Raw genomic sequence first — 10,793 nt, forward strand, 5'->3', positions numbered from 1 at the left:
TAAGAAACCAGCATGTACTTCCTCCTCATGGGTGCAAGACCTCAGGACGGCACTCGCGACATCGCTTTCCTGCAGAGCGTCGCCATCACCGAAGCTCCTACCGAGCTCAGAAGGACTTCGATAGGCACGACCTTAGAAGGCTAAGCGTCAGAGGCCCCCTCCCCCCGCAGAGGCATATCGCTACGCGAACTCTGTACGGGGGACAAAACCGTGAGGGGTGGCGCCTCCGCAGAGGTATATCGTTAAGCAAACTCTGTGTGAGCTCCCGATCCCCAAAGCGGACAACACCACTCGCTCTGAGCTGAGCTGCTCCAGCACTCTCTCATTCGAGAGGGCCCCCCGTAGAGGCATATCGCTAAGCGAATTCTGTGCGGGGGACAAAACCGTGAGGGGTGGCGCCTCCGCAGGGACATATCGCTAAGCGAACTCTGCGCGAGCTCCCAATCCCCAAAGCGGCAATACCACTCGCTCTGAGCTGAGCTGCTCCAACACTCTCTCATTCGAGAGGGCTCCCCCACAGAGGCATATCGCTAAGCGAACTCCGTGCGGGGGACAAAACCGTGAGGGGTGGCGCCTCCGCAGAGGCATATCGCTAAGTGAACTCTGCGCAAGCTCCCGATCCCCAAAGCGGACAATACCACTCGCTCTGAGTTGAGCTGCCCCGCTGCGTCGACCGCAAGCCCAAGAGCTCCCTCGACCTCGGGTACATATCCAATGACGTCCCTCGAGCTGGGCTCGGGACGCCCTGCTGAGTCGACCATAAGCCAAAGAAGGCCGCTGAAGTCGACCTCGGAGCAGAGCCGCTTAGCTCGGCTCGGACAGCTCGACCTGAGACACTTAGCTCCAGCTTAGGTATACCCTACTTAGCACATACATCTCCATAGACATTTGGCTATATTACAGGACAATCGACGACTGGACTACTTCCTTCGCTCGAGCCAAAAAGCAGCTCGAACTCGGAAGTCGGGGGGTAATGTTGGGAAAAAGATGGACCACCCCACAAAGCAAGACTGAGCTCATGAAGGCCGAGCTCATGCAGGCCGAGCTCATGAAGGCCGAGCTCATGCAGACCAAGCTAATGTAGGCCGAGCTCATGCAGACCGAGCTCAGAAGGCCGAGCTCATGCAGGCCGAGCTCATGCAGACCGAGCTAATGCAAGCCGAGCTCCGAAAGCCGAGCTCATGTAAACCGAGCTCATGCAGGCCGAGCTCAGAAGGCCGAGCTCATGCAGACCGAGCTCAGAAGGTCGAGCTCATGAGCTCGATCTCGCAGGCCGAGCTCACGCAGACCGAGCTCATGCAGACCGAGCTCATGCAGGCCGAGCTCATGAAGGCCGAGCTCATGCAGACCGAGCTTATACAGACCGAGCTCATGCAGACCGAGCTAATGTAGGCCGAGCTCATGCAGACCGAGCTAAGAAGGCTGAGCTTATGCAGACCGAGCTCAGAAGGCTGAGCTCATGCAGGCCGAGCTCATGCAGACCGAGCTAATGCAGGCCGAGCTCATGCAAGCCGAGCTAATGCAGGCCAAGCTCATGCAGACCAAGCTCAGAAGGCTGAGTTCATGCAAACCGAGGCCGAGCTCACGCAGACCGAGTTCATGCAGATCGAGCTCATGTAGGTCGAGCTCATGTAGACTGAGCTCATGCAGGCCGAGCTCATACAGGCCGAGCCCAGAAAACCGAGCTCATACAGACAGAGCTCAGCAGGCCGAGCTCATGCAGACCGAGCTCGTCGTCCACATGCTGCGGCCATGCCCTGCAGCAGTCCCACCGTACCACGCTTTGCTTGCCGGCCACGCCACGACACATCAACCAGGGATTATACCCTGCTACGACTGTCAATAATTAATGCGAATGCGCAACCAGATCAGCTAGCATCATTAACGTGATTCTCACGTGCCAAAAATCAAGACGTTGGCGTGATCCCATCAATCGGGCGGTCAGAAAGGGCACGATGCACATTACTCCTTCCGCTCTCGAGATATTAGCATATCGGACGGCTGTGATCGATGCAGGGGCCAAGAGGGTCCCCTCCGTTCCCAAAACCCTAGTCGTATAAAGAGGAGACGGCGGCCAGGCGCGCCGTCCTCTCGTCTGCTCCCAGGGTTCTTACGGGCTTTCGGCGTTCCGAGCTAGACCAGGACCCCTGCCTCCGAAGTCATGGTACGCTGCCCTCCTCTGCTTCCCATTTCCAGAATTTCTTGATCTCAGAATCGGATCTACAAAATCTCCGATTATTCTTTGATTTACTAGGATTCGTTCACGTTCTTTTCTTCTACAATCCGTTTAGATGAATCTCTTCTTGCGGCTAGACTCTAATTTTTGTGACGATATGGAAGGAAAGTATATTGGTAGAAAGATTAATTAGGGTCTAGGTAAGACGGGACTGATCCTCTCAAAGTTCTGAGATGTTAGTTGCGAATATATTGTTATGTTTTATCTTATTTTTGGGTAAAGAAATTTTCTCAGATTCTGATACCTCTTTATGCCTCCATTCATGATTGCCATTTTGTGAAATTATTCTGGATTTGGTACTGAGATGGCTTGAGAGATCCAAGTTGCAGTTGCAGTTGATGGTAACAAATGGTTAGCAGGTCATGCTCGACAGTTTTTTTTTTCTGAATTTCTGCGACCAAAATCACAAATTTTACTTCGTTGAATAATTGTCTAAGTTGCATCAGTATCAGTTTTAATTGAACGTGCAAATTAATATTTTAAGGCTGTGCATGTAAAGGTGTGAGATTCTTTATTTGACAAACCCCTATAACTGCATTGAAGGATCTTACAAGGTTAGTGATTTATTCTTTTCTTCTAAAAGAAGCTTATGGTACATAACAAGTTATTCAACTGCAATTAGGGAAAAGTGAAAGGTTTCTAATGAAGATTTATTGCTCTTAGGCATAGGCTTATGTTTGGAGTTAACATCATAAAAAGGGAATTTACGAGTGGCATTTCCTACTAATTAGTGCAACATAGGCGGTGGAATTGAATTTCCTATTGGTTTTACCCTACATATCTTATGTATTGGAAATCTATAATTTGAATGAATTGAGAATGATGTTCTTATAATTATTTAGTTACTTGAGTCCTCTTGACAGATGCATCTGTCTCTTCTTTTCTTGTGCAGACGAAGCGCACCAAGAAGGCCGGAATTGTTGGCAAATATGGTAATCGAATGGTTCATAGTTGCTTTGCTATCCTTGTCTATTTCTCTTATTGCATTAGCTGTTGTCTATTTTCCCTTTCATTATTGTATCCTGGGATCCAGGTACCAGATATGGTGCTAGTTTGCGAAAGCAAATCAAGAAAATGGAAGTCTCTCAGCATGCAAAGTATTTCTGCGAGTTCTGTGGAAAGGTATCACCTCTTGTGTGGAGAATATCTTGGTATTGATTGTCTTTCTATATGCTAATTGGAAGATGCTTTTTTTTTTTGCTCATAATGGAATAAGGAAATTTACTTAAACTTCACTCTTCCTAACATCAATTGGAAATGGTTTGAAGTCAGTAAAAAAATTAGTTGGGCTAGGACTTTATGAATGAATCAAATTAAAGGGCCATTAGTTGAATTAGTATATGTTTTCCTGCTTATCAAATTCCATGATCCAAATATAAGTTCCTGAAGTTTTCTAACCCTTTCATCAAAACAATAAAGGAGAATCGACACATATCAAGAGTTTAAGACCCAAGAGTTAAAAATATGTTCGTACAATCAATTATTTCTAAAAACATAAATATGGCAATGGTGGCAAAGATATTGGTAATAGTGATGGAGATAATGGAGGTACCGGTGGAGGTAGTGACATGTTGGAGGTGGTGATGATAGCGGTGGCATTGTTGGTAGGTTGGTAGTGATATGGTGGAGGTGGTGATGATGGCGGTGGCGTTGTTGGCATGGTAGTGGTGATGTGGAAGCAATGATGATGGCGACGATGGTATGGTGGAAGTGGTGGTGGCAATGATGGTGGCAGGTGCTGGTTATGTGGTGGAGGCTACAATGATGACGATGGTGGTGTGGCAATAGCGACAATGGTGGTGTGGCAATAGCGACAATGGTGGTGGCAGTGGTGCTAACAATATGGTGTAAGTGATGATGATGATGGGATGGGATGGTATGGTGAAGGTGGTGACTTGGTTGGCAGAAGTGGTGGAGATAATGACCTGATGGTGCTTGAGACGACGATGGTGGTGGAGGTGGTGCTGGTGGTAGTAAAAAAAAAAAAATTTGTTTTTTAAAATATTGAAAGTAATGGATTCTTTAGTTTTTCTAGAAATAATAAATATGGCATTTGAAAAACATAAAAAAATAATTGCAACAAATATGTTTTCTGTGATTTTTTTTAAAATAGAAAACAAGAGATAAAAGCGATGCGAAACAAGTCCTTAAATTTTCACTTTTTTACAGTTTCCAGAGTTTGTTTCTACAATCAATTGGTTTAATTTAGTGTGTATTTATAAATGATCTCTTGTGTTTAAGGATAAATTCCTTTATGCAGATCTGTGAGAGTAGACTATACTTGAATTTGACCTGAAAGAGATAATTATATCGGCCATATCTTGTGTGTATTAATTTACAAGCCCCCCTTTTTGAGGTTGATGGGAGGATATCGTCAATGCATAATCTTAGGGTTGAAGTTCTAGGTATTGTCAATCCTTTTTATAAGGGTAATGCATGAATGCGGGTTGTGTTTGACCTTTGTATGCCATTCATCTCAAAGTAAAGTTTATATCTAGATAATTATTTCACACCTTGCATTTGTAAAAGAATTTGTTATTTCCTCAAATTGTTTTCATTTCTTTTCTAACAGGTTTTTCATTTGGCCTTTTTTCTCTTTAATGTGTTGTTCTGTTAAAGATCCTCCTCACTAGATGCATTTTTTGGAAAAAAATTTTATGTTTTCACAGTATGCTGTGAAGAGAAAGGCAGTTGGAATTTGGGGGTGCAAGGACTGCGGCAAGGTCAAGGCCGGGGGTGCTTACACACTGAAGTAAGGGCTGCACTTTATTTTTCTGCTTTCTGCTTAGAACTGTTGATATATATATAGATATCATTTTCTCTGGTTATAATTTTGTATTTTGTTATGCTTACAGTACTGCTAGTGCTGTTACCGTGCGAAGCACAATTCGTCGGTTGAGAGAAGCAACCGAAGGGTAATCAGCAACTGGCGAATGTGCAATTGTGTGATTTTGGTAGAGTGAAGTGAGTCAGTAGTGGATTTCATATGTTGATTCTAAATCTGGTAACTTGAATTTGACCATCAATGATGAAGACGATCTGTTCCAAGTTAAATCATATTTAGGCATTTGAATTACTAGATTGCTTATGTATCACACTTGGCCTTTGTGACTTTTGTTCCGAAAGTAAAAGTCAGATCTTTTTGGAAGCAACTCTTTTTATGTTTCTTTCGATTTTGTTTCTGCTTGAAGAGCTATGCTGGATGCTGCTTTTTGATGGTTTTAATACCTCTGGATAATTTCATGTCTGAATCACCATGTTTTGTAGCTGCCATCGGCAAATAGGTTTATCCTTTGCACCTGTATATTTATACAGGGCTTGTTGATCTTCTCTAGGGTAGGAGGCTTAATGTAATTAACATACAGCCCATCTGCATCCAATACATACGTTTTGAAAATGACAGCTTGTTCCTCATGTTCTATGAGGGCTAGAGTTTTAACCTTTTTGGATCCTAACAAGGCTAGCAGTTTCTGTTGCTAATACGAAGATACGATCGAATGCTAACTGGAGTATGATTTCCTTTTGGAGTCTTTTATTGCATGCATGTGGTTCTCCAGATGTGAACCAACTGTGGCTAGCATATGCTGAGCTTTATGCCCTCATTTGCCTCTTTGATCTGGATATAATTTGTCTGTGAGCCTGATGTTGAAATTTGAGGCGTCATGTCCCAAATTTGCTATGGAGATCATCTTTTGCAACCAAGGCATGCTATGGAGATCATTATTTTGTCCAGGTGCTGCTGCTATTTAGTTCCAATTGTTGCTAGGAGGATGTGCTAGAAATGGAGCAGTTGTGCATTAAGCAACTGTATGATGCAACACTTGGGCTTGTTCACAACCAGCTTGCCTGCAAATCTTTCGTGCGCCCTTGCGGGTGATTGCTATAAAAGTAGATTGTCTTGTTTTAGTCTGAGGTGATTAGACTCTCAGTAATGCAGTAACGCCTCTGATGCTACAGTTTGGCAGCCAAGATTCAAGTTGGCCTTCTTGTTGCAGCCATAAATGAGGGATAGAGTGGTGATGCTCATGAAAGAAACATGGAGCTTTTTCACCCGCATATTTGTCTTAACATCAACTACAGTTGATTGCATGCTTTTCTTAGTAGCATTCATTTGGCAGAAACATCGATGTAGATGGAGACTCTCATCCAATCATCCTCCTTTTAGAGTGTTATACAGGATTGTGGCCATCCATCAGATACTCTTTTTATATAATATCGTTTGCACAGGCCAAGTTCTAGGCAACATATAATGCAAATATCGTAGCATTGTTTTCTATTCTTTTCCCCTACAAAACCGAGCTGGAGCAAGCTTGGCACGATTTGTTCTTGGTCCTTCTCAGACCTGCATCCGTCACCCAGCATGGCAGCAGAACCACAAAACCTCTCAGATTTTGGCATGGATCAGCAAACCGCAACCACTCATCAGGCTTGTTAAACCATGACCATGACCAAGGTTTACATAATGGCTGAAAAAACGTTTATAAGAGCGACCATGCTGATTATAGGTTTAACTTTTTCGCTGTCATGACATTTTTTCCCCCTCTAACACAAGATCAAATCTCAGCGCTAATTCAAAATAAAGCAGAAACTTGGTACAGCAAATTAATATATTTTTAGAGTGACTAATAACAATCGTTATAATTATTAAACATGATTATTTTTGGTCCAACAGTAAAAAAGCTTCATTTCATTTAAGCCAATATTTGCTTCAACAGTCGCATCACATATTTATGTCAAATCTTCTTAAGTAGTGCTTTGAGATGTGGTTGAAGGCTGGTCAGATGCGTAGCCATCTGAACAACATAAGAGAGATTACCATCTGCCACTTTAAAAACTCTGGTAATTTCCTTCACCTGCCAAAAAAAAAATGATTGCTTAATAAGAATAATTTTGTTCGGCATGACTAGCTAGACCAGAATAATAAATGCTATTGATATTTGAAAGGTGTAGGCATTTGATGGCAATATTTGAGTAAAATTGATGAGTTTTAGCATAGTTGCATAGCCCAAGGCAGAAGAATCATTCTTAGCACAATGATAGTTGGTAATGACTTCCACAATATGTTTTGCACATAGAAAACACCAGAGAACTGTTAATTAGGGATCTAGCAAATATTTTAGTGTGGAAGGAAGTCAATAGCTGCAAGTCACATGCTATTGCAATCAATGGAATCATGGAAACACATAAACCATAAAAAGTGTACGACACCGACAATTTTACATGATAATGCTGCAGTAAAAATGACTGCTTCTGACAATGTTCGGAGGAAAAATTACTTTGGTTTTCTTTTCTGCTAATTGTATGGGTGCTAATTAACATCTCAAAACTTCCCCTTTTTTATTATACATCCCTGCTTGTTAATCTTTGGTTGTATGTTAAACTTTGAACTATTTTCAAATTTTTGTTGTATGTAACAGAGGTAAAGCAAGACATTTTTTCTCTTTCTTTTGCTAGTTCCTCATTGAGGGCAGAAATGTTTCTCATTATTATTAGATGTCTCTACAGAGGCAACAGTTTTCTCTTACCTTTGGTACATCAGGGTCGGGGAGCATCGTAAAATGATTCTACTTTACCACAGAGCTATGATCCAAGAAAAGATAATTGGGTGGAAGTTGAACATGAAAGTGAGCAATCATATGGATGCATTTGTGGGTGCTAAGGAGTAACTTATTCCTTAAGGAGCAAAGTTCCACACTATATTTTAGATATTCCTATTTTGCTCCATTCAATCCATTTCTTCTTATCACTTCTACCCTTTTTAAGTGTCATTTTTCAGATATTTGATACATGCAAAGCATTGGTTTACAAGTACTTAAGAAAGAAAAACCAAAAAAACAGAAAACAGACAGCTTCTTTCCTTGGATAAAGCTAAATCCACTATGTTTTTTAAAGGAATTTTTTCCTTGATACAGAGTGCTTCTTCTTCTCCTAGCATCAAATATTTAAGGCAAATATCAATTTACTTGACCTTCTCACTGGTGCAGCAAGAGAGTACAGCTGTTAGAGCAAAGGTTCTTCATATAATGACGGCAAAATGCCACGCAGCTGAGTGGGTGTTCAAAGAGCCTAACTTAATGCTCTAAACACCCCCTTTTTATGCTGTAAACTTCTACCTAGTTTCTAAACTATTTAGCTGGCTTTTGGTAGAAAATGTTTTCCTTTGTACACATGATAGATGATTCTATTCACATCTAAAATTTGAAACATAAGACTGTCAGATGACTTCAAAGTGGCGGTTCTATTGAAAAATAATTATCCCGTTAGAATTTGGGAGTCTATTGTTGGTTTTAAATCCTTCAAAATGATTTTTCAAATTTAACCACCCACATATGGCTATTTTAGAATCAATTCTTCAAGCACAATTTATTATGAGCAATATGCAAAATACAAGACATGAAAAAATACGCAGGACCAAACTACTTTTCCCACAAAGTGCAATCTGAAGAGAATGTACTCATATAGCTAGCAAGAAGTAGATGGCTGTACTTATTATTCACTCAAGTATAATGAAGAACAAATGGTTGCATAGTTTTACATTAATGTGTTTCCACCAAAAGTACCTTTGCAGCATTCCCAACTAGTTCACTTTGAAGTGTCACAATCTTTTGTTCAGCATCATAGGAACCCTTCTGCAAATTCATAAAACAGAAAAGAATGTCGATATGGAACAACATACTTCACTAAGAAAAGCTTTTGGCAATGCAAACTATAGCAAAAAATCAAGGTCATCAAATAATAAACATGTTATTTTATGTATGTGATTTCGGTAGGAAGCATTCTTGATTAAGTATTAATCTTTATCAATACCTATCCTCAATAAAAAGGACCAAAAATCTCACTCTAAATGCAAGCTTTACTCTGTACATACATTGCTAGCTTTATGGATTAGAAATAGATGAATTAAGGATTGAGAAATTTCTACAGCTAGACCTCAAATGCAATATGAATCAGTCAACTGAATTCCTAGCCAAGGCAACATTATTCCAAGAGAAGCCTGCATTTAAACCCGGAAGACCGGTGAATGAGAAGGGAAATCTAGATTTTAGGCTTCATTCTCCAATGTGAGTATCCATAATGGTCCATTGTTTGCCCAAATTCTTCATCTATTAATGTCGCAAACCATTTGATCAAACAAAACATTATCTTCTGTGATATTCTCATGGGAAAAATTGCCAAGAGATGTCATCAACAGGCTATCATAGTGACGTTCCATTGTAGCTGATATTTCCCTTCAAGTTGCCTGATTCCATTATAGGGTTAGGCCTTGACACTTCCTAAATTTCTTCTCTTTGTCTGTGAATTTTCCCTTTTTGTTAGGGTGCCAATTGCCACGCAACTCCTCGTCAAGAGATTCTCTTTCGGATCTTCGTTTGTTCCTCTTATATGTATCAACTTAGAACAATTTGGAAAAGAAAAAGGGAAAAAATCGTGCGAGGCTCAATAACTTGGTAAGAATATTGCTTCATAACCCAGATTTGATGCCATAAACGAATGAACCCGCAACACATTTCTTGTTTTTTAAATAGTAAAAACAACAGAACAAGGGAGGAAGATTACCAATTGGGAAGGAAAAGAGGGCACTGGATTTATAAAAAAGAGAGGATAGAAGAAGAAGAAGACGAAGATACCTGGACCTCCACAAGACCGGTGCTTTGGGAAATTACGACTTCGATGGAGCCGTCGGGTTTGGGCCGCCAGTAGCCGCTCTCGGCGTGCATCGGCTCTCCGGAGGTCAGCTTCCATGTCTTCTGGGAGTATGCTATCGCAGGCTGTGCTCCACCCCGTACCATACATCAGAGAGATCAATACATGACATGAGAGAGAGAGATTAGATAAATTATAGCAGTAATAATAAAACTAAGAGATGGGGATTATAATTTAGAACCTTTCCGGAGTGGGAAAATTGGAGTTCTTCGCCGTAGCGGAAGGAATTGATGGTCGGGAAACCGCCCTCTCCTTCCCCTCTCCACCTCCCCAGTAGAAAGGAAAGAGGGGCTATCGCCGGGTGAAGCGGCGGCGGTTCCGGCGGCGGAGGACTGGAACCCGCAGCTCCTCCGTCCATCTCTGTCACTCGCCCGGTCGATCCGAAGTGGGGATGACCTCCTGTCCCTCCGTTGACGGAAGCAGTCGCCACGAGAACGGCATCGAGGAGGCCGCCCCATCAAAAGTCCGTTTAGCCGTTTGGCCGGCTGACTTTTCCGGTGGATTGCCTATCACGCCGCTCACCACAGCTGACAAGTCACGGACTGACACGTACAAACACGGCTTTTACAATGAAGCTCTTTCAAATAAATAAAATATCAGATGCAGATGAAATAAAACCCCAGAACCGGAAAAAAAAAAAAAAACATACCATAGGTGCATTTGGTATGTAAGAATGGTGTGGGTAAAAATGATGGTATCACGGTATTTTGATTACACTATGATAATTTTATATGGCAGTGATCCTAAATTATCTTTATTCTTCAAATCACCATCCAACTTAGTGATGCAATATTTATCTTTGAGATCGGAAATTCAATATAGGGTAATAATTTTGGACTAAAATTTAGGGACA

At 41.8% G+C, this 10,793-nt stretch overlaps 2 protein-coding genes across 2 annotated transcripts; one reads left to right on the forward strand and one right to left on the reverse strand.

Moving 5' to 3' along the window:
- The first annotated feature begins 2,005 nt into the window (after positions 1–2,005).
- LOC103715591 (60S ribosomal protein L37a-1-like) lies at positions 2,006–5,389 on the forward strand. The gene is made up of 5 exons (XM_008803278.4): positions 2,006–2,164; positions 3,129–3,168; positions 3,270–3,358; positions 4,906–4,988; positions 5,092–5,389. The coding sequence occupies exons 1-5, from the start codon at positions 2,162–2,164 to the stop codon at positions 5,153–5,155; spliced, it is 279 nt and encodes a 92-aa protein (XP_008801500.2). The 5' UTR covers positions 2,006–2,161; the 3' UTR covers positions 5,156–5,389.
- Positions 5,390–6,806: 1,417 nt separating this feature from the next.
- LOC103715590 (UPF0678 fatty acid-binding protein-like protein At1g79260) lies at positions 6,807–10,447 on the reverse strand. The gene is made up of 4 exons (XM_008803277.4): positions 10,122–10,447; positions 9,865–10,005; positions 8,797–8,865; positions 6,807–7,089 (listed from the first exon to the last, which is right to left on the reverse strand). Exons 1-4 carry the CDS (start codon positions 10,296–10,298, stop codon positions 6,970–6,972), a joined length of 507 nt encoding a protein of 168 aa, XP_008801499.1. The 5' UTR covers positions 10,299–10,447; the 3' UTR covers positions 6,807–6,969.
- Between the last annotated feature and the right edge of the window lie 346 nt (positions 10,448–10,793).

The sequence above is a fragment of the Phoenix dactylifera genome, chromosome 4 (assembly GCF_009389715.1).
Source record: "Phoenix dactylifera cultivar Barhee BC4 chromosome 4, palm_55x_up_171113_PBpolish2nd_filt_p, whole genome shotgun sequence".
Classification (NCBI taxonomy): domain Eukaryota; kingdom Viridiplantae; phylum Streptophyta; class Magnoliopsida; order Arecales; family Arecaceae; genus Phoenix; species Phoenix dactylifera.

Coding starts and splice junctions, on each gene's coding strand:
- LOC103715591 (XM_008803278.4), top strand. Junction 3,169..3,269: donor CGGAATTGTTGGCAAATATG/GTAATCGAATGG, acceptor CCTGGGATCCAG/GTACCAGATATGGTGCTAGT. Junction 4,989..5,091: donor GGGGGTGCTTACACACTGAA/GTAAGGGCTGCA, acceptor TTATGCTTACAG/TACTGCTAGTGCTGTTACCG.
- LOC103715590 (XM_008803277.4), bottom strand. CDS start 10,298: ATGGACGGAGGAGCTGCGGGTTCCAGTCCTCCGCCGCCGGAACCGCCG. Junction 10,006..10,121: donor AATTTTCCCACTCCGGAAAG/GTTCTAAATTAT, acceptor GGTGGAGCACAG/CCTGCGATAGCATACTCCCA. Junction 8,866..9,864: donor CCGGTCTTGTGGAGGTCCAG/GTATCTTCGTCT, acceptor ATGAATTTGCAG/AAGGGTTCCTATGATGCTGA.